Here is a 21,978-nt window from a genome sequence, read left to right as displayed (position 1 = left end):
CTCCACACCCCCTTGTTTGAGAAACACCATCGCTTGGGGTCTTGAGAACTAGAGCACTAACTCGAAAAAAAACACACACACGCACAAACGCCAACAACAACACAAGCAGGTGCCCTTGTACAGAGTCGCGGAAAGCGCAGCCTGGACGTGCGGGGACGTGTCCTTAACGGATCTCCTGCCAGCTATTCCGACCCTTCAGTCACGTGCGCCTGTCTCAAAAAGCATTATCCTCATCAACCGAATTGTATGTCGTTACTTTGGCCGGTTTGTTGTGTGCTTGAAAGATGTAAACCCGTACAAATGGGCCCAGCGTTCATTTGCAGTTGTCCACCAGTGCTCACCACCAGGCCATCTCAAGTGAATATGGCATCTGGAAAAGTCCACTTGCTTAGAAACCAACTCACCAACTCACCAACTCACCCAGACACCCAGACCTATTGGCAAAGGGGGAGGGGCCTAATTAAGTCCTTGAGGCACTTCCCATGGATAAAAAAAAGTCTCATTCTCCACGAAATGGCCTGAGCCTAAGATGAGATGCTTCCCAATACACGCCTACAGACAAAAACAGTTCCTACAGTGTGCCTTCCAGCCTTTGGTATTGGCACAATACCAAACGCTAAAGCACTGTCGGTACGCTTCTAAAGCTCGAATGACTCCAAGGTGCGGAGAATATAGCCTCTGTATTAGGTGGGATCTGGAACCGCGTCCATAAACCTCGCTCCCACAACCAATCACAGGACCTTATTATTAATCCGCGTGCACACGCTCAGATTTACAGGTGAGCCCAGCTAAATTTTTCCTTGCGTCGGTGTTTGGTGCACCAGCGTGAGTAGAACGAGCTGACTCACTGTGCAAGTATCAACCAAGTAGAGTTGTTTAAGCAAGTAAGAGAACGTCTGCTCTGTGCTCCCACTCGTTACATCTCTCTCACCATCGCCCAAGAGACTAAAACGTAAACAATGGCGTATAGAGAACCGTTGAAAGCGTTGGATGAAATCGGGTCCATCGCACATAGAAACTGCTAAGCTTAAATTTCCTCGTTTCCCTTTCAGCGTTTCAGCCGTTCGCAGTGTCATTTTTTTTCGTAGGCGGACAATGTCTGTTGAAAAATTTCCTCGATCAAGGAAAAATGTCCAGTTACATATAAGGCACAAACAATCCAGTTTTTATATTTTTTTTTCCAGTTGGCTCTTCCCTTTTCTCTCCACAAGAGATTGTTTCCCTCGGTTTCATACGTCGTATTTTCTGTTTAAGAAACACACACGGTCTACATTCCCTCGGTACAAAATCCTTGAAGTAACCATGGAAGCACTTGCGCGTCAGTCCCATAAGCTCTGTCCTTATTTTAAGCATAGCTCTGCTCAGGCCATCCGTGCCATCGATGGCTCATCTCTCTCGGCCCAGGCTGTTAGATGTCCTGTGATGGGACCAGCGCTGGAGTCGAAACGCTCCTACGTTTCCTCGTCCAAGCCTGCAAAAGCTCAGGTTGCCACTGCGGAGGTTGAGGAGACCGATTTCTACCCTGTAGAGCATGCCTCTAACGAGGCTTCCTTTGACTACCAAGGTCTGTTCGAGTCTGAAGTTGTTAAGAAGAGAGATGACAACTCTTACAGATTCTTCAACAATATCAACAGATTGGCCAAACAGTTCCCTATGGCCCATCGTGCAGTTGAAGAGGATAAGGTCACCGTCTGGTGTTCAAACGACTACCTCGCAATGTCCAAGAACGAGCAGGTTATCGATGTCATGGCAAAGGCCTTGCAAAAATACGGTGCAGGTGCAGGTGGTACACGTAACATTGCCGGCCACAACAAACATGCCATCAACTTGGAGTCTGAGCTTGCTGCTTTGCACAAGAAGGAGGCAGCTTTGGTGTTTTCATCATGTTATGTTGCCAACGATGCTGTGTTGTCCCTTTTGGGTCAAAAGATGAAGGACCTTGTTATCTTCTCCGATGAAATGAACCACGCATCCATGATTGTTGGTATTCAACACTCTAAGGCTAAGAAGGAGATATTCAAGCACAACGATTTGCAAGATTTGGAGGAGCGTTTGGCTAAGTATCCAAAGTCTACTCCAAAGGTGATTGCGTTCGAGTCGGTTTACTCCATGTCTGGTTCAGTATCCGACATTCCAAAGATCTGTGATTTGGCTGAGAAGTACGGTTGTATCACTTTCTTGGATGAGGTCCACGCTGTTGGATTGTACGGTCCACACGGTGCTGGTGTTGCTGAGCACTATGATTTTGAAGCGCACAGAGCTTCTGGTATCCGTTCCCCAGACTTCAAAACCACTCTGGACCGTGTTGATATCATCACCGGTACTTTGGGTAAATCTTTCGGTACCGTCGGTGGTTATGTTGCTGCCAACAGAGCTATCGTTGATTGGTTACGTTCTTATTCCCCTGGTTTCATCTTCACTACTTCCCTTCCTCCAGCGGTCATGGCTGGTGCCGCTGAAGCTATCCGTTACCAAAGATCGTACTTGAAGGATAGACAATTGCAACAAATCCACACAACCTACGTTAAGGATCAATTGGAAGCCATTGGCGTTCCAGTCATGCCAAACCCATCTCACATTGTTCCAATTGTCGTTGGTGATGCAGCCAAGGCCAAAGCCGCGTCTGACTTGTTGATGAATAAGCACAAAATTTACGTTCAAGCCATCAACTTCCCAACTGTTCCTCGTGGAACTGAACGTTTGAGAATTACACCAACTCCAGGACATCACCAGGAGTTGTCTGATATCTTGATCGAAGCTGTTGAGGACGTTTACAAGACCTTGGATCTTCCAAGAATCTCTGATCTTGAAGCTAGAGGTGGATTGTGTAACGTTGGTGTTGAAGGTTACGTCCCAGAGACAAACTTGTGGACTGAACAACAATTGTCTTACACTCAAGAGGATTTGAACAAAAACGTTTTCAACCCAATCATTGAGCAATTGGAAGTGTCCTCTGGTGTTAAAGCTTAAGGATGACCTTTGATATTCTTTTTTTTTTCCAATACTGATTGCCATTGATTACTTCCTTCCTTATAAGACGCTTTGGTTGTATCGGTTTTTGTTTTTATCTGATCAATTCATCTCTTTATAGTCTTGTAGACAATAATTGTCCCTATAAATACCAAACTTTACAGTCATTTGTGAACTACATAAGGTGATGGTGACGGCGTGATTGTTTTTCGTCCGTCAAGATAGATTTGTCACCATATATATGTGCCTATATAAGAGAACAGTAGCTTTAAAAGTTAGTGGAGGCCTCCTTCAATTCGTCAATGTTGACGCCTTGAGCTTTAGCAGCTTCGGTAACTTCTTCCAACAATGGCTTGGTCTCTGGAACAGATGGGAACTCAGTAGTACCTGTAGTGGTCTCAAATGGGTTTGTAGCCTTCACGTTAGCAGCAGCTTCTGGAACAACTTGAGCACCAGAGGTTGTGGAAGCAACTGGAGTGGTCTCTACTGGGACAGCAGCAGCCTTGGAGGAAGTAGAGCCAACAGTACTACCAGCAGTTCTGACTTGGTACTTCTCCTTGATGAACTTTGACACTGGACCAAGTTTCTCATCGGCTTGCTTGATGTATGGAGCAGCCTTTTCTTGAGCAACCTTTGAGTATTCAGAGGCCTTCTCACCAACCAAAGCAGAGAACTCCTTAACAGCAGCGTTGATCTGAACTTGGTTCTTTTCGTAGATAGCTGGGAGGGAGAATCCGAGGATTGTAGCAGTGAAGATCAAGGTGTTGAGGGACAACCACGAGGTGATCTTGAACAAGATGTAGAAGAGAGCGCCAGCCTTCAAGGTCTTCTCAATGTCAGCAGAGTAGATGAGTTTCTGAACAGACTCTTCCAAAGCTGGCAATCTGTTGGCCAAACACTCCAGGGCCTTTTGGCCCTTGGTGGAGACGACTGTTGTGTAAGCTGGTCTGAAGCGGGTCACAAGACCTGAACCAGTGACAAACTTACCAGCGTACTCGGCAACGGCAGAGGTAACCAAGGTAAACGCACCGATACGGAAAAACAAGTTGAGCAAGTTAACAGACTTGAGAACGATCAAGGCGGCAATGATGGTACCGAAGACCTTACCGGTCTTGACTGGGTCCTTCCAGGTTAAAATAGGAGGGAAAATGGCCTTTGGAGCCTGAGCAGTAGTAGCAGGAGCAGACATGGCTTATCGGTTGTGTAGTTGATTGGACTGGAAAGTAATGAATATTCTATCGCGTGAAGTACTCTGAGAGATCAAACAATCAATTGAGAGTGATGTGTTAATAAGATAACTCCTTTTTGCCACACAAATGACGTTTAATCGTTACACTTTTCGTTTAAAATCCTCAGTTTTTTTTCACTTTATTAATTTTCGCTGATTAGGTTGCCATTTTTTCCCTCCTTCATCTTCGTTTTTGTGCGCTGCGCCGGTCGCCTTGTGTTTCTTTTTCCTTTTTTCGTTCCACTTTTTGATTCGCAGTGTTTTGCTCTTTTTTTTTTCCCACTGCTTTTTCAGTTACCCGGGCAATGCAACCATCAATTGTGGAAAAATTAACCGCGGCTTGCGAAAGACTCGTTAGTTTCGTCTCTTTGTTGCGTGCCATCTTCTTGTTCCATGCATGGAAGAACGTTCAACGTACATTTTCACCGCTGAGGAGGCGAAGTGGGACATTTGCAATTTGTAAGTGAGCACAGCGTACTCCAAATGGCGTTACTGCCCACGTCTTGGAGTATATGGACGTACACGCTTAATGGAGAGTGAAGGGATTCAGAATGGTGGTGTTGAGGGTACAGTGGTTGACAGTGTAGGACAATTTGGTTCTATTAGCTCAGTTTGCTCTCTCGGAGGTTTGTGAGGTCCAATTGGACTGTGTAATGTGCGTACCGTATATGGTGTCAAAAGTAAGTGGTTGAATCACACTTATATTGGGTTTTATTGGTGGTAGTAATGGCTCCGTCGAGATGTGGACTCCATGACAGAGGGACACGTGATCATATGTATCTTTTTGATAGTTAACCGTTGCAAGAGGGGGGGGGTCAGAATGAAACAAAGATAGTCACTAACTCCTTTAACCGATATCCTATATTTAACGTGTCTTACAACTCAGAGCATCAAATATATAGAACGGACTTCTCCCTATAATTTGAGCTGAAAACATGAAGCCAGGTCTATTTGGGCTGATAATGAATTTTAACTGCATTGTTTCTCTAAAGACGCGGTCTCCGTTCTAACTTGTAACTTGTATGTTCTCACACACCTTTTTATTGCCAGAATTCGCCAAATACATCGAGACGAAGCCTGTCTAAGAGACAAATTTACACCTTTTTTCCTAACAAAAGATCCAACCGGGAAACACCCATAAAATAGGTGGGGGTTACATCTTTAAGTTATCGGAGGTGCTCAATACAAGAAATCAAAGGAGTACTTCAAGATTATTTATCGGACAACGTCGATGTTGAGACTCGTTTCCACACATTGCTGTATAATTTCACGTGATTTAGACTTATGTTTAATGTCTCACCAAACAACACTCATTACTATCTTGAAGCATCTAATACTACAGACGTATCCACCATGCATAACCTGACAATATGCGGCGTATGTTGTTTACAAAGTACTGTACTAGTTGAACCAGTTTTACACAACACAGCTACACTCTTTGGATATAAGTCGTATTTCAACCTATGTTCTTGCCTTTTCAAAGGTACATTAATAACACACCCAAATCTTCGTCACTGGTTGCACACTGAAAAGATTCATGATGCAGAGAAGTTCCAGATTTCAGAATCGGGATCGTAAACCAGGAGAACATACAATTGCAGCAAATGACAGCAATATAACAATTACACTTGCAAAAGAACTGAACTATACTCTAAAACCTAGTTACATACTTGTTATTTAACGAAAACAGTTACAAGCATGGTTTATATGTGCTCAGTCTAACGACTTTAAAATTAAGGTAAGAAGATAGCGGACTTTGACGTTTGAGATTTCTAATAACATGCACAGCAAAGGCGACTGTATATGACTAAGCCTGAAACAGTACGCTGTATCCAAAACTCCAACGCACATATTGTGAACTGTACCGACACCTGCTTCAATTCACAAAGTATAGCGTATAACAAATATTGGAAAGCACTGAAAAACCACCTCATCAAAATTCACAACGTATTAGGTAGTGCATATCTTGTATTAGTTGAGGGCTTTGGAGGTGTGTACTTGTGCGGGAGTATGTAGTCTCATTCCACTGAAATAAAGAGATACTCAATGGATTTTATCGGACATTAATTGTAACCACTTCAGAAGTCTTGAAACCTTAAATACAATTGCCGACCATAAAACTTTTGGTATTTTAAAGCTATGATAGCCGTTCAGGTATGTGTTCCCTGGTTCTGGTGAAAGGAAAAGACCATGGGTGCAAACTGTCTCGAACGTCAATCTTGCTCATAATTCACCCGTTTTATTCGAAAGTTCACCTGTTAAAGTTTTACGCTGCTACTTGAACGTGAGGTGGAAACGCGAGACCAATGAGGTTACCAGAGAAAGTTTTGAGACAAAACAGATAAAATGATGGTACCAATGCAGTTCACTGGTCGGGAGCTTCCTCTCTAACAGTGAAGCTCTGTTCTTACCTCCAACATATGTTTTGTATGCAGATATGCACGTTGTAGGCCTTTTAAGACAAATAAGCTTAGATCGTTAGGTCATCTACGTACAATGCGAAGGGTGGTAAGGTAGAAACCGATACACTCCTGGTCGCAGAGGTCAATAGGTCCCTACACAGGACCCGAATGAGAACCTTAACATCATTGATGGCACATAAATATAAACCATACGGGTTATCTTATTTCAAGGCTAAGCTACAATTTTAATTTCCAAAACGGAAGTTAGTTGCCACGGATCTAGGTTGAACTAGCAGAAAGTTAACTTTGGGAATATTATCCTAGATTACACTTGCTGTTGTTATATTGAGCACCAGTAATTTTAATAGCAAGCACCAGGTAAAAACAGGTACTTATCGGTCAAGATTCAGACTTCGCCCTCTCTTATTATTTTGGAAAGTGTACGTTGTTTCAATAACGTAATAACCAGTAGGCACCAGATTTCTTATTTCACTTAAAGCTGGGCAAAGTTCAGCTATCTACATCGACTTGAAAATGAGCCACGTGAAACCATCTTAGTTCTAGCACATGTAATTGAGCCTTGTGTCAGTTTTAGTACCAGATCCGGAACTGCTCGTTAAAATGTTGTCACTCTCCAACATATTTACAAATTCTCAAACGTCCAACTACGTGTGCGTCCACATGCTCTTCCATGTCACATCTTTGAATAGCGTAGAGTACCAAGAAGCCAATTCTGATCAGCTTTAACCTTTATGTAATCTTACTAATATTGCGGCGGCTCGGCAATTAACCTCACATCGAGGGGATCCCGATATCAACGCTTCTAAGCCTGGGGACTGTGTCCTCCTGTAAATCCACAGTCCAGTTCGCCGGATGTGCAACGACTTAGACCCTAAGTTAGGGCACTATCTCTCAATGTAGCTGTTGTGCGAGCAAAGGTAAACAAGCTTAGACAAACGAGGATCTTGGTGTGCCATGGTGAGGTGCACATACATACTCCATGATCATCTCTAGTTTATAATTTCGTGTTAACTAGTTCAAGCTTCTAAAACCTAAACAAAGTATCAGGGTCTTACTCTGACTTCTTATGACGAAACAGGGTGTATACATCAAGACCAAATGTTTTACAGTAGCGGCTCGTGTGCGTGCTTGTGTTGGCATTAATCAGCGAAAGGGATATCTCGAACATCTTGGTGCGTGGTCAGTACACAGCGTTGTGTTTGGTGGAGAGGAGGGGATCATCACTGGAAGGGTTAGCATGTGTTGCTGTTGAATACGATGTATCAGATTTAAGGGATCTTAGTTTCGTCAGAAGTATAATCATTTAGGGGAACTTTCCAATGCGGTTAAGACCTTGTTGTTGCTAGGGTACATAGCCTCAGACAACATGTGCGCATGACATCTAAGATGAACCGCTCATGCATACCACGTTCCAGGTTTTATCCCCCGATACCACCGCTATACATCCAATATCAAGCTTTTTTTCCATTTGGCGGCTTGTACTCCGTATCTACCACACTCGCGTGGTTATGGTTGGCGACATAAAGCACTGTAGTCCACACACCGAGCTGTACTAATAACGTGGGCTGTCACACACCCACGAGCCAAGGACATGTAATTGTACCTAACACCACTGTTATGCCCTTCAGACGAATGTAAAACTAAGCAGAACAGTTCAAAAACTCACTACAGTAGCTTAGATTTCCCAGGCCCTTTTTCAAAACACTTGGCTTTAGTCCAAGAGTCTCAAGAGACCAAAGCTTAAAGTACAACAGCAAAAAAGAAACATATTGGTTACCACATATACATAAAGTGTGCACGCTTGGCGAAAAAACTTTTATGTGTGAAGAACCGAGGTGTACAAGTTAAGAAAGCTCCGGCCGATAAGTTCATACTTCTTTATAGGTCAATTTGTGAGCAAACATTTAGATCGAATCAATTCACTGGTGACCATTATTGATTTCCAGATTAAAACACTCCCCCCGTTGGGACTTAGCCCTTGTCACATCATCAGCCTTGGTGGTTTTTCTTGTTTTGCCTCTAGTGTTCTTTTTTTAAATCTTTAGTCCGTGTTTGTTTTTTGTGTCATGCTTAATTTTCCGTTCAGCTTCCCGTTACCAAATCCACCTTTTCCGCATTTAAGCTTCTTTATTTAGCCGGTAAACACATTGGGTAGCGGCTTGCGTGGGTGAGGAAGGAGGGAGCCACTGCATTGGGTTCCCCTTTTCCTTTTCCCACAGCTTCAGCCTCTTCCCCCCCAAAACAAAGGACAAAATAAAATTCTGAGTTATCGGCGTTGAAGTTTGACTTACAACTTGCAGTTTGCATGGAGAGAACTTGCTCATTTTCTTGACGTGTTTTTTTAGTGCAGCTGAGGAAGTAACCTGAGTCTCTGTTCTTTTCAAAACTCTTGGAAGAGGGGGCAGGTCTATATAAATACAGCAATATGTCCCTGGTTTGTTATTATCTCGTATACACTCACTTCTTGGTTTAAAGACGCTTATCGAGTCACATCAGCAAATGGAGTCGTATACCGGTGTTGTGCAGACCGCTCACGATGCTCTTATACTTTTGGAGGCTTCACGCCTAGGATATATACCACGTATCAAGCGAAGATTGAAAGAGGAAGACCGTAGACGTATTCAACCAGGACATGTGTACATTTGGAATGAAAGAGAGGCAAAGATGCGCCGCTGGACGGATGGTCGCTCATGGAGCGCCTCAAGAGTAACTGGTTCTTTCCTCACATACAGAGAGATGGAGACAAAGGAGGATATCTGCTCAAGTTTCAAATACAAGGCGGATGGATTCATCAAACAAAGCTTCAGTATAACTACAATGCAAGGTGACAAGCTTCATCTTATTGCATACACAACGACGAAGAACTTTAGCGCTGCAAAGTTCCACAACAGGTATCCAACAAAGGATCCAAAGCTCAAAGACATCGTGATACCGCAAAGCATATATCCACAGGCCGATAGCCTCATTTCGATGTCCTTCTCAACATTCTCACAATCCAGGGCATGCAGATATGTGGGCAACACAAGGTCGTCTGTTTCATCTGTATCCTCACTTTCTTCGGTATCTTCGAATTCCCCAGTGTCTTCGCCGTTGAATTCGACATCTCCGGAATCTCCATTATCGTTGCCACAACCAGCGTCGGCTATAACAAGCGACAGCGCGGCTTCCGCAGAACAGCAACAGCCGCAAACAAAACAACAACAACAACACCACCACCAAAAGAACGCGTTGGAAAACACTTCAGCATACTCTAATTCTAATTTACACGTGATACCTAGAACTATGGTGTCACTGCCTCTTCTGCAGCTGCCGCCTTTGTCGATTTCTACGCCAACGCCCGGGAATTATCATCAACATGGCTCACCTGGTGTTGTTGCACAGGTTGAACTGTCAATCTTGGCTCAAAGGAAGATGAGACTTCACCGTGATGACGATATGGCATTGAGACACTTGGACAAACTCTCTTTTAAATGACTCTACTCTTCAACGATTTCAATCTATTTCGCACTTACTCCTACACTGTTCTGTTGTAGCCATACATTTATTGGAGGTGCCAAAAGATGCAGAGTGCCGTTCAGGCCCGATAAGACCTTTTTCCTTTGATGACTCAAGGAGACATCGGTGCTTAAAATCAAGCAATTAGCAAGGTACACAATTTCTACGCAATCCTCCGGGCTGTACATTTCATAACAGAGGTTAGCTGCAGTTTGTAAAGTTGCACACACCTTGTCAAGACATATGTGCATATCACTCATGGTGTAGAGTAGAAATATAGTCCCAGGAGCAAGAAGTTTGTGCCTGGCCAGGCATTGGATGTCGAACTTGTACAGCAAAATGCAATTCAGAGCTTGCTTGAGTCATCTTCATCTTCGAAGAGCAGGTCAACTTGCTCGATTCTCAAACCTTTGGTCTCTGGAACAAGATTCCAAACGAAAATAGCACTGACAGCCAAACATCCGCTAAAAACAAAGCCAAGTTTGTAGCCTATCTCCCCTGTGATCATGGGTGTGGAAAATGAGATCATAAAGTTCGAAAACCAGTTACAACTGGTTGCAATAGCAATAGCAATTGCACGAGTTCTAACGTTGTACAACTCAGAAACAACAACAAAGGCACCTGGACCCCAAGTTGTGGCAAAGAAAAAGATGTAGACACATGTGAATACAATCATAAGGAACCCGATAGATTTTGTCTCTTCCCCATTGGAATCTTTGAGTGCAAATGAACCCAAAGCTGTATATGTGATCATACACAGGAACATGCCAATACTTCCAGTCAAAAGTGTGGATTTACGACCAAGTTTCTCCACGGTATAAATTCCAAAGAACGTTGATGCAAAGTTGACTCCACCAAGGATCATGGCTGTGATATAGGAGTTCGAGAGTCCGACAGAGGCAAACAAAGAAGTACCATAATAGAAGAAATAGTTAGCACCGGAGAACTGCTGGAAAATCATGACAGCCACGCCAATGAACAAACGCTTCAGGTTCGACTTTCCAACAAAGACGTCGTACCATAGAGAGTCCCTTTGAGCACTAATGATATGCGATTGGTTTTCAACAATCTTTTCAACCTCAGAGTGAACGAAATCAGAGTCAACAGGTTTGCTGTTCAAAAGTGAGAGTGATCTTGAGGCATCGTTGTAACGAGCCTTAGATACGTAATACACTGGAGACTCTGGCATCAGGAACAAACCAAGCATCACAAGCACGGACCAAACGTGGCAGAGCCAGACAGGGGTGAGCCATTGGATGTTGCCAGCCATGTATTTCTTGACAGAATAATCTGCAATATTACCCATCAAAATGCCACATGTGATCATCAACTGGTACAGTGCAACCATGGAACCACGAATAACCGTTGGGGAAGACTCAGAGATGAACATTGGAGCAACAACACTTGAAGCTCCTACAGCAATGCCTGTGATGATACGACCCACCATGAATTGGTACCAGGCACCACTAAATACCGAAGACCACTGGACGACAACTCCAACGGAATAGATAGCAAGAGAAAGGTAAAGGCACATCTTCCTTCCCCATCTATCAGCCGCCTTGGAGAGGGTTAAGCCGCCAAAGGCACAACCAATGTTGAACACGGAGATTATCAGCCCAGAGACAAGCGAGTCAATTGTCCAGACGTTGTCCGAATTCAAATATCCAAACGACTGTTTAAAACTCTCCAAGTTAGTGAGACCTCCAATAGTACCAACATCCCAACCAAAGATGAAACCGGTAAACGCCGTGGAGAAGCAGTAGGCTATCGCCTTACGGTATGCCCACAGGGAGTGTTCGGTGCAGTCAGAGGAAGGTGCTTCCTCTTGGGTCTTATTTAAAGAGCCACTTGATGTTGTTAAGACGTTATATCTTGCGGAAGTGTCTTTGCTCGAGTCCATTCTCATTGATTTATGCAGTGTATACTTAAGTCCCACATCACAGAGGTCTAATGGGACCAGGGGTGACACCTCGCTCTTTTATAACCATATTGTTCTCACTTGGGTCACAACCATCTCACTCGTGTTACAATCATCTCACTCGAAGCACATAATCACCTCAAGATTGTCGTTTCAAACAGTAATGATCACCGTAGGTCAGAGGTGAGAACAATAGAGCAATGAGCTCATATCACCGGTGATTGTAGGGTAGTGGATGGGGGTGTTTGGATGTGTACGTGCTTCCCCTACCAGAACCGCATTTGTGTCCCACAGCTTATTTTCGCTTTCTTTGTTAGCAGCGGCAATGAACCTACGGCCCATTCACCACGAGCTAGTGATTTGAGAACTGGTTTGAGTCCATAAGCGAGAATTGGCCAATGGGACTTTACAATCCGAGAGATTCTGGAGATAGCAATGAAGGCTCTGGTATACCTGGCGTGGAAAAGGTTGTTTTCTACCAGCGTCCAAGCTTCGGGTTGAAGATATGGGGGCCCTTTGTTCCAGCATCTGACAACCTGACTGCGCTGTACAGCTTGACAGCGTTACAGACTGTCATAGGCATTACGATGTTCCGTACGGTACGTATGAGGTGGAGAGATACGTCATTCTGGGGGAGGGTGACTAAAGGTGCGAACGCAATCGGTGGTTCGTACGTTCTATTCAACTCGGGACTCGAGGTATCTCGTCTTCTACTACCGTATGATCCTTGGTACGACGAGGCAAAACGTGCAAGAGAGAGTGCCATTGCGCAGGGGAAGAAACCGAACTGGTGGTTTGGTCCATTGGACCAGAAGCCGATGAGTTTGGCCGAATGGAACGAAAAGATGGATGTTTGGATTCTGGACCAAGAGGAGAACTTGGATAGACAGTCTACAGCGTTGGTGGGGAGCCCAGAGATCAAAATGGGATATAATCACATCAAGGAGCAGAACACCAGAAGACAGAGCGAAATCTTGGAGCAGTTGCAGCACAACACCTTTGAGAGAAACCGCCCTCTACACCAATCAAAGGTGGCTCTCAGAGAGCTGCACAACCCCAAACACCAAGTAGTGATACCGGAAGAGTACCAATCAGAGGAAAACTCGGACTTCTACGAGATATGGGATCTCAATGATCCCTGGAACGTGCTGGCCAACGATGCCAACATCTTGGTGAGGTTTATCCCAGCATCAGTGGACATAAAGGCAGACGACAAGGTGCAAGAAAGCACAACATCATGAATCACCACACGCACTATGAACAGCCGGCGCCAAAATGGTAACCAAACACATAGTGAACATCTCTGCGTGTATATAAGCATACAATGGTAAATAGCAATGATCAATGAAAACAAGAATTCGTGTAAAATGAAGCACCCTCTCGTCCAAGCTCATCTCAGCTCGTTGTGGTGAGTGTTGATGTTGCCCCCGTCCCAGGAACCAGGTTACCTCCGCCTGCGCCCAAAGGGGACCTTCCATAAGAAAGGTTTTTCCCTCTAATTCTTCACCATTTCAACAGGAAGCAAAACAGGGAGCAATTGAACAGACACACTCAGGAACAATGGTATCAGTAGTGTGGATGCTGACGTTCCTAGCGTCTGTATGCCTGGCTGTGTGGGATGACGAGGCGTTCAAAGTGGATTGGCACTTGCCTCAGATTGGCCATGTAAACACTGTGCTGACGTCGAGGCTGGCTAATGACAGAATACACGTGGTTACCGATGACAATGTGTTAGCTGGTCTCTACATGGGTCAAGTGCAATGGAGGATTCTGCTTGGTGGCAAGGCCGAGGCTATTGATTTTAAGGAACAGATTGCCACAGCGGTTAACAACGCTGACGGTTCTAGCACTGTGAGCATCTGGGACCAGGAGAGTGGGTTCCTAGTGAAGGAGGTTGGCACGTTCACACAGCCGACAGTGGCATTGGCTGCAAGATCGGAGGACTTGGTGGTGATATTGGAAGACGGGTCTGTGTTTCTCCTGAACTGTGAGGGTGATCTCACCTCAGTGGGCAGCGTCAAGGGAGAAGTTGATCAGCTCCATGTTTTCGACAACGGGAACATTGTTGTTCATATCCATGATGCGTTGGGAAACTCATCGTATGCGTTCTACAATGGCTCAGAAATTGTTCAATCTCCTATCTCACTGAAGACGCGAGATGTCAGAGGGATATATGGGTCAAAGATCATTGTTGGAAGCAATGGAAAGCACCATTGTTATAGAATCAACCAAAGAACCGGAGAGCACTACTCAGGAGTTGAATTACCTCAAGTTGACTCCCTCATCGATATTGACTCTACGTCGTTACTGGCTTTCCAACATGGGAATGATCTCAAAGTGCATTCCATCGAGGCCGAGGAGCAATTCGTTATTCCGAACGTTTACAGATATGACTTCCAATTCGTTGATGGAGTATTTGTCATGCATACGGAATTCCATGCAAATGTTATCGATGCTGATACTGGAGATGAGATTGTAAGCCATCAATTAGGCGATCACAAGTTGGAATTTGACGAGATTGAGGCCATCCACACGAAAACAGACGGAGTTGATAGAATTTATACATTGATTCAGTACAAGAGTGGAGAGTTGGAGTTTTTGAGAAATGCCAAATCATTTTGGAGAAGGGATTTCTCACTCTCAGACTCGGTGGCACATGCAATTCTGGATATTGAAGTCGAGGGTTCATTGACAGGAGATGAGTTGATTCAGGAGGAAGTGTTACCTATCTGGGAAGCTTATTTCAGCAGAATTATCCGTCATTACCAAGAATTAAGGGCCTTGTACGAACGATTTTGGCAAATCCTTCCATTGTGGACAACCGGTGAGTGGACTTTCCCAACAATTAACAACGACAAATACTTTGGGTTTGAGAAAATACTCATTTTGGCTAATAACAGAGGGTATGTGACTGCCCTTAACTCAGTTAACGGTGAAAAAGTTTGGGTCTTCAGTACCGAACAAAGAGATATCTACCAGCTGGAAATATTTGATGATGGTCAACTGTACATCTTCACTAAATCAGGTCCATTATTTATCCTCGACTCAAAGACCGGAGAGCTCATCAGCCAAGAGTTGCTTGCACCTTCTTCTTCCATCAAAAGGCTCCATGATAAGTCACTTTTAGTTGAAACTTCAGAAGGTTTGAATGTAGTGGCTGGACACAATAATGGGACGTCCTACACCACAAGCCACGATGCCCACACTATCAAAGGTTTTAAGATAGTGGAAGATTCTATCAAGCCTTCGTGGACTTTCATTACTAAGCCACATGAAATTATTGTGGGATACTCTGAAAAGAACACTGAAGAACTAGTTGCGAACATTGGAATTGTTCTTGGGGACAGAAGCGTACTGTACAAATACTTGTACCCAAATCTTGCTGCAGTAGCTGTTTGGAATAACAACACAAAGGCTCTCTATTTGAACATCATCGATACTTTGACTGGTGAACTGTTGCATTCAGTTGTGCATGATACTGATGTTCTTGGTGATAGTGTGTCTGTTGTTTTTGGCGAGCACTGGGTTGTTTACACATTTTACAGTAACAAACCGACACCAGAGCAACATGTTGTGGTAATTGATCTGTTTGAGTCCTTGGTTCCAAATACTAGACTCTCTAAGGACTCTGAATCGTCTTTTGGAGCACGTCATCCACCTGCAATCTCTACAAAGTCGTTTATCCTACCCGTAAAGGTTAGCACGTTGGCTATTACCAAGACTCGTTTCGGGGTCACTACCAAAGCTGTGGTATTCAGTTTAGAAAACGGTCAACTTCTTCTTGTACCGAAATTCATCCTGAACTCCAGACGTGTTTTTGGACGTGAATTAACCAACGAGGAAAAGGCCCAGTTCAGACTTTTGCCATACGACCCAGTGATAAGCATTGATGATCACAGTGTTATTTCACACAAGAGACAAGTCCTTGGACAAGAAACCATTGTTTCTATGGCTACTAACCTGGAGAGTACGAGTATTGTTTGCTCATATGGTCTTGACGTATTCTGTACCAGAGTGTCTCCTTCATCACAATTTGACAAATTGACTTCTAGTTTCGATAAGATTAAACTTGTTGGAAGTATTATCATTTTGGTGTTTTTGGTCTTTTTCCTCAGACCAATGAGGGAGAGCAAGATTTTGAAGAACTTGTGGGTTGTTGAAGCTCCAAACTGAGACATTACTAATGTGTACCGATCATCTAATGGAAAAAGAAAACAGAATGGACAAACCGCATTCAATATATCATTACAATACTATTTACTTCTTTTTGAGCTTCTTTCCCTTCTTCTTAGCAGCTTCCTCTGCCTGTCTCTTCTTCTTTGCCTTGGCGAGCTCCTCAGGCGTTTTTGGTCTAACCTTAAAGAACCCATCTAATCTTCCTTGTGATGTGGTCTTCAAACCTTTCTTCAATCTTTCGATACCGCTTTTGATTCTCTCCTCAGAGAAGCCCTTTTCTTCCACCATAAACTTTAAGAGACCTGCCTCATCTGGTTCTCTCCATTTCAACTCAACGTCCTTCGCTGGGATGACATCTGGGTTCAAAAACAACTCTCTTGCTCCTTCATATGGCCAGTCTTCGGGAATTTTGTATTTGGAATCAGGATTGCTCTTGATGAACTCAAGTACACCTTCGATGGTTCCGTACTCTTTGATGAGTTTTAAAGCGCTGACAGGGCCAACACCTCTGATGCTTTCACAGTAGTCACATCCGAGTAAGATACATAGATCCACGAATTGTTTTTGGTCCATTTCCAAGGCCTCCAGAACTTTGGCAACGTCGATCTCTTGGATCGGCTCTTTTCTCTGTTCTGAGAATGTCAAATGGCGTAACAGGAACGGTGTCTTATAGCACAACGTGTCCATATCTTCAGATGCAGCGGCGTATACTTTACCACCTTTTGCCAATTCAGCACATTGTGCCTCAGCTTCACAAGGCGCATTAACGTATGGAATACCCATAAGGTCCAGAAGCTTCTTAGCCTCTTCATTCTGCTCCCTGGTAACTTTCACTGTTCTTCTTTCAAACTTGGCCAACTCTTCAGCAGTCCCGGATTCCTTGAGGGCTTCGATATTCTTAGTAGCCTGTTCCCTTCTCGCAAGACGTTTCTCCAGCTCTCCACCTTTCAGCACAGGTGGCTTTCCGTCAAACACATAACAAGGTTTGATAGAGTTGTCAATCATTCTCAAAGTTCGATAGAACATTCCCATCAGATGAGACGTTGTCTCACCATCATCATTGGTCAATTGCTGACCGTCCTGTTGTCTAACAGCGATCAGAAACTGATACAAACACATGGACGCGTCAATGGCAACTTTCCGACCAAAGAACGTCTTAATCTCGTTAGATTTAGACGCCAGCGGAGCATTCTCCTTAAGAAGGTTGTTCAACCCTATATATGTCAGTACACATGCGCAACGTACATTGAAGGTCTATAAAAAACACACATCCACTTACCTTTAATACCCATTGCTAGTTGTTTTATGAAACTGGTGCGATGACGAGATGCGATGAGATGGGACAGAACGCGTTAAATGTCCAGTGATGTTTTTCTTTCGGGACATTTGGGACGTGTCCCAGAGTTTAAAAATATGGAATTCCGAATGTTTCATCGGAATTGAGAAGGATCCCCAAACATAAAACAAGTTCGCGGGCGAGGGGAAAGATCAAGCAAAAAAAAACAACACAAACACAGAGGCTCATCAGGAAAACAACACTTCAAATAAAGGAGAATAACATCAAGCTGGATAGAAAACACTGGCGCTATGTTTGGAAGTACCAACAACACCAGTGGATTTGGTGGATTTGGAAGTAACACTGGATCTGCTTTTGGCGGTGGCAATACCGCTACTAATACTGGCACAGGGTTTGGATCCACCGGTGGCAGTATGTTTGGATCAAACACCAACAACAATGCGACGTCAGCATTTGGTTCAGGTGCATCGAGTGGTGGATTTGGTGCTAAGCCTACGGGTTCTACAATGTTTGGCTCTACAAATACAGCAAATACGTCTCCATTTGGTGCCGCTGTGAACAACACTAGTAATACAACCGCTGGGTTTGGAGCATCTTCAGCCTTTGGGTCGAATAACAACAACACTGCGTCAACAGGCGGTATCTTTGGCGCTAAGCCGGCATCTTCAGGGTTTGGAACGACCGGCACGATGTTTGGTCAGACTCAAAACAGCTCTCCGTTTGGGTCCTCAGCAGGGTCAGGGTTTGGAGGATTGGGAAGTGCCGGACAGAATCAAGGCACCGCCATTAAACCTTTCCAAGCTTACACAGAGAAAGATGCCACTGGAGCAACTAATGTGTTTGAGAATATATCATCGATGCCAGAGTACAGAAATTACTCTTTTGAGGAATTGAGAGCGCAAGATTATGAGCAAGGAAGAAGATATGGTAATCAACAATCGCAAACTGGAGGATTTGGCTCCACGACGGGCTCTCCATTTGGTGCTACCAATACGAACACCGGATTTGGAAGCTCCAATGCGTTTGGTTCGAACAATAATAACAATACCTCTGGTGGACTGTTTGGCAGTGCTAATGCCAACAACACATCTGGTGGATTTGGATCTGCATTTGGGGCCAACAACACGAACACATCTGGTGGACTGTTTGGGAGTACTAATCAGACTTCAAATGCATTTGGAGCATCCAATAACACTACTACTGGAGGCTTTGGATCTTCATTTGGTGCTGCCAAACCATCAGGGTTCGGAGCATCAACAGGAGGAATGTTTGGTTCCAACACTAACAACCAAACATCAGCGTTTGGCGGTTCTGGTATGAATAATAGCAACTCTGGTGGGATGTTTGGTTCAACCAACAACAATCAATCACCATTTGGGACGAACAATAACACCACCAATACTTCCGGTGGGCTATTTGGTTCGACCAATAACAACGCTGGAGGTGCTTTTGGTGCCTCAAACACAGGTACATCTGGTGGTTTATTTGGTTCAGCTAACAACACAAATAACGCCTTTGGTGCAACCAACACTGCAAGTCCATTTGGTGCCAGTCAGTCCAAACCAGCTTTTGGGTTTGGAAACACGACGACGACCACCAACAACACTTCCACTGGATTTGGGCTCAGTAATAACGCCTCTAACAACACATCTGGTGGGTTATTCGGTAACAACAATGCTAATAACAACTCTGGGGGGTTATTTGGAAATCCATCCACACCAGCTAATAACAACACCATTAACGCATTTGGAAATAACAATGCCAACAAAACAACTGGGTTTGGCACCAACACTGGTGGCCTCTTTGGTGCGAATAACAATACCACTGCAACATCCGGGGGACTGTTTGGTAATGCTAATACCAACACCACTGCCTCAACAGGATTTGGTAACAAACCAGCAACTACTGGATTTGGTGCTACTAACACTGCAAACAGTGGAGGCGGTCTCTTTGGGAATAAAACCACCACTGGGTTCGGTGCTCCATCCACCACTACTGGAGGTGGGCTATTTGGAAACAACACCAGCAACAATGCTGGTGGAGCACTAGGTGGTACAGCCCAACAGTCCGGTGGTCTATTCGGTACCAATAACACCAACTCCACTTCAAATTTGAATACTAGTGGTGGTTTATTCGGAAACAAACCTGCAGCTCCTGCTGGTGGTCTATTTGGTAACGCCAATAATACGACTCAACAATCTGGTGGGTTATTTGGAAACAGTAACACACAGAACAAACCATCCTTGTTTGGTTCGAGTGGTAGTTCATCAATAGCTTCTGGATCGGGCGGTCTCTTTGGAGGTCAAACACAACAACCTCAACAGGGCAGTTTCTTATCACAGCCACAACAAGCACAACAACAATCGTTTGGTCAGCAACAGCAACAATCCCAACAGCAACAACAAGCTGGTCAAGGTTATCCACTAGTTGCCACTATTGACTCTAATCCATATGGAAGTAGTTTCTTATTCAATGGCGAACCTGGGAATACTGGTCAAAGTCAAGCTACTCAAGTACACCCATTGGCTATTGCTAAGCCAGTATCTACCGAGTTGAAGCAACCAACTCTCACCGATGCATATAGACTTGCTCCAAAGCCTTTATTTGTTGCATCGTCTCACAAGAACTCACCATCTGGAAGCCCAAAAACCACCAATGCCAATGCCCTGGCAACTTCTACGAAGTCTCCAGTCAACCTATTGGGCAGTGCTACTGACGAAGCACTGTTAGGCGATTTCATCTTGTCCAATAGTACAAAGACTCAGAAGACATTGTTCAACACTGCCACTCCTAAGAAGGCAATCTCAAATTCCACCAATGATGAAGAGCCTGAAAACAAGCCTGTGTTGAGATTGGAGGAACGTAAGTCTCCAGCTGAGACCCGTGCAAGTGAGGTGAGTGAAACGAAGAACATAAAACCAACCAGGGAAGAGGACATCTCTTTTGTAGATGAGGATGGCTACTGGATGTCCCCATCGTTGGATGAACTTGAGAACATGTCTCTCTTGGAGCTGCGCAAAGTCAGTGGCTTTGTAGTTGGACGCAGAGGCTTTGGAAAGATTGAGTTTTTGAAGGACGTTGACTTAACCACACAAGGCTCATTGGCATCGATTCCTGGAGGGGTGATAGTATTCTTAAGACAATCTTGTGTTGTATACCCACAGGACCTTATGATTGCGCCTGGAAAGGGCGAGGGCTTGAACATTCCTGCAAAGATCACACTGGAGGGGTGTTTCCCATTGGCGAGGGACACAAGGAAACCAATAAAGGATGTGTCCCATGCGCTGTACAAGAAGCATTTACAGAGACTACAAAACCAACCGGGAACCAAGTTCGAGTCCTACGATTCAAAGACAGGAACGTGGACTTTTTCGGTCGAGTACACTGTGGCATGAAGATATATGTATGTGTCTGATTTATGCCTTTTCAATATTGATTGAATGTAGCGGAAATGTAAGCGTCGACAGCGTGCCAGAGTTTTCGTGAAAAACTTAACACATACTTCAATATACAAGTCTGTTGCGATTGAAAGATGTTTGAGATCGTTACCTATGCTACCATTTAGTCAGTCTCTTAACCAACTCCGCTGTTCGACACAACTCGTACATACATACACGTTGTAATGCTTGTTGTACGTGCGAGAGTGCCCATCGGTGAATGCCGTTGATGTACACTTCCATCTGAGATAGAGTGTTGCCATGGTTACTTCAGTTTAGTGTTTTTAAAGTTTTCCCTAATCGGCACACGTTCTTATCGTGGCCCGCGACGACGAGACAATGACGACAACGACGGATTGGGCAGAACTCGTTGGCCCAAGGAAGTCGGTAAATTAAGGGTAAAACGTCTTTTCTCACAAGACGCGACGGACATTTCAATTCGTGGCCCTGAACAAGTTGGATGAACAAGTTGGAGGAACAAGTTGGAGGAACAAGGTCCAGTTACAAATTATCCTAGGTCCTTCCTTTTAGTCCATTCTGTCGGCTTCGCACATGTTGACGGTTGCACGACTTTTACAACGCTCCTAAAGCTCATTCTGTTTTTCCTCAGCTCTCCAAGCGCAAATACGCAACTCGCCGCGGATAAAAAGTCCCCGCGATCAAAAAAAAAGGCGCACTTTCGAAGACCGTTTTTGAGTTTTTTATTTGTTTATTTTTTTTCCTAGCGGCAGGTAATTTGAGGATTTTGGGACATCAACGGTGGTCGAATCCTCTTAGGGAGGAAGGCAGTAACATACATACAATTACAACGCAGACACTTTTCTCGTTTCCGTTTTGAGCATGGAGTGGACCAGATATTTAAATATGTTTTAGTGTGAGATATGGGTGACTCAAGAGCTTGCCATAGGGGCTTTCCGTCGATATTCGTGTGTCAGCTGTGTACTATTAGAGTTGGTAGCTGCTACGTTTTTTTCGTCCCAAACTCCCGTTAACGCACGAATTTGTCCAAACCACCGTCAGTAGTTGCGAGCGCA

The 21,978-nt window shown here is 44.3% G+C and overlaps 9 protein-coding genes across 9 annotated transcripts; 6 read left to right on the top strand and 3 right to left on the bottom strand.

Moving 5' to 3' along the window:
- The first annotated feature begins 1,161 nt into the window (after positions 1 to 1,161).
- HEM1 (5-aminolevulinate synthase) lies at positions 1,162 to 2,981 on the top strand. The gene has a single exon (XM_020214321.1). The coding sequence runs from the start codon at positions 1,303 to 1,305 to the stop codon at positions 2,968 to 2,970; it is 1,668 nt and encodes a 555-aa protein (XP_020072308.1). The 5' UTR covers positions 1,162 to 1,302; the 3' UTR covers positions 2,971 to 2,981.
- Positions 2,982 to 3,403: 422 nt separating this feature from the next.
- On the bottom strand, positions 3,404 to 4,108 carry RTN1 (Rtn1p; the record flags this gene model as incomplete). Its single annotated transcript, XM_020212209.1, has 1 exon — positions 3,404 to 4,108. A coding segment is annotated over one exon (705 nt), but the record flags the coding sequence as incomplete, so codon positions are not given.
- Positions 4,109 to 5,909: 1,801 nt separating this feature from the next.
- On the top strand, positions 5,910 to 6,439 carry CYBJADRAFT_166023 (uncharacterized protein). The gene has a single exon (XM_020214320.1). The coding sequence runs from the start codon at positions 6,002 to 6,004 to the stop codon at positions 6,212 to 6,214; it is 213 nt and encodes a 70-aa protein (XP_020072306.1). The 5' UTR covers positions 5,910 to 6,001; the 3' UTR covers positions 6,215 to 6,439.
- Positions 6,440 to 9,024: 2,585 nt separating this feature from the next.
- Positions 9,025 to 10,278, top strand: CYBJADRAFT_43217 (Gti1/Pac2 family protein). Its single transcript, XM_020217701.1, has one exon. It carries the CDS (start codon positions 9,121 to 9,123, stop codon positions 10,093 to 10,095), a length of 975 nt encoding a protein of 324 aa, XP_020072305.1. The 5' UTR covers positions 9,025 to 9,120; the 3' UTR covers positions 10,096 to 10,278.
- A 184-nt stretch (positions 10,279 to 10,462) lies between these two features.
- CYBJADRAFT_124115 (sugar porter family MFS transporter) lies at positions 10,463 to 12,016 on the bottom strand (the record flags this gene model as incomplete). The annotated part of the gene is made up of 1 exon (XM_020212523.1): positions 10,463 to 12,016. The coding sequence occupies one exon, from the start codon at positions 12,014 to 12,016 to the stop codon at positions 10,463 to 10,465; it is 1,554 nt and encodes a 517-aa protein (XP_020072304.1).
- Positions 12,017 to 12,394: 378 nt separating this feature from the next.
- On the top strand, positions 12,395 to 13,391 carry MGR1 (Mgr1p). Its single transcript, XM_020214319.1, has one exon. It carries the CDS (start codon positions 12,433 to 12,435, stop codon positions 13,273 to 13,275), a length of 843 nt encoding a protein of 280 aa, XP_020072303.1. The 5' UTR covers positions 12,395 to 12,432; the 3' UTR covers positions 13,276 to 13,391.
- Positions 13,392 to 14,455: 1,064 nt separating this feature from the next.
- On the top strand, positions 14,456 to 16,207 carry EMC1 (Emc1p; the record flags this gene model as incomplete). The annotated part of the gene is made up of 1 exon (XM_020212506.1): positions 14,456 to 16,207. One exon carries the CDS (start codon positions 14,456 to 14,458, stop codon positions 16,205 to 16,207), a length of 1,752 nt encoding a protein of 583 aa, XP_020072302.1.
- A 52-nt stretch (positions 16,208 to 16,259) lies between these two features.
- Positions 16,260 to 17,526, bottom strand: RAD27 (multifunctional nuclease RAD27). The gene is made up of 2 exons (XM_020213275.1): positions 17,490 to 17,526; positions 16,260 to 17,424 (listed from the first exon to the last, which is right to left on the bottom strand). Exons 1-2 carry the CDS (start codon positions 17,500 to 17,502, stop codon positions 16,292 to 16,294), a joined length of 1,146 nt encoding a protein of 381 aa, XP_020072301.1. The 5' UTR covers positions 17,503 to 17,526; the 3' UTR covers positions 16,260 to 16,291.
- A 237-nt stretch (positions 17,527 to 17,763) lies between these two features.
- On the top strand, positions 17,764 to 21,020 carry NUP116 (FG-nucleoporin NUP116). Its single transcript, XM_020214318.1, has one exon. The coding sequence runs from the start codon at positions 17,798 to 17,800 to the stop codon at positions 20,900 to 20,902; it is 3,105 nt and encodes a 1,034-aa protein (XP_020072300.1). The 5' UTR covers positions 17,764 to 17,797; the 3' UTR covers positions 20,903 to 21,020.
- The last annotated feature ends 958 nt before the right edge of the window (positions 21,021 to 21,978 follow it).

Source organism: Cyberlindnera jadinii (assembly GCF_001661405.1).
Source record: "Cyberlindnera jadinii NRRL Y-1542 unplaced genomic scaffold CYBJAscaffold_2, whole genome shotgun sequence".
NCBI lineage: Eukaryota > Fungi > Ascomycota > Saccharomycetes > Phaffomycetales > Wickerhamomycetaceae > Williopsis > Williopsis jadinii.
This window is presented reverse-complemented; position numbering and strand designations above follow the sequence as displayed.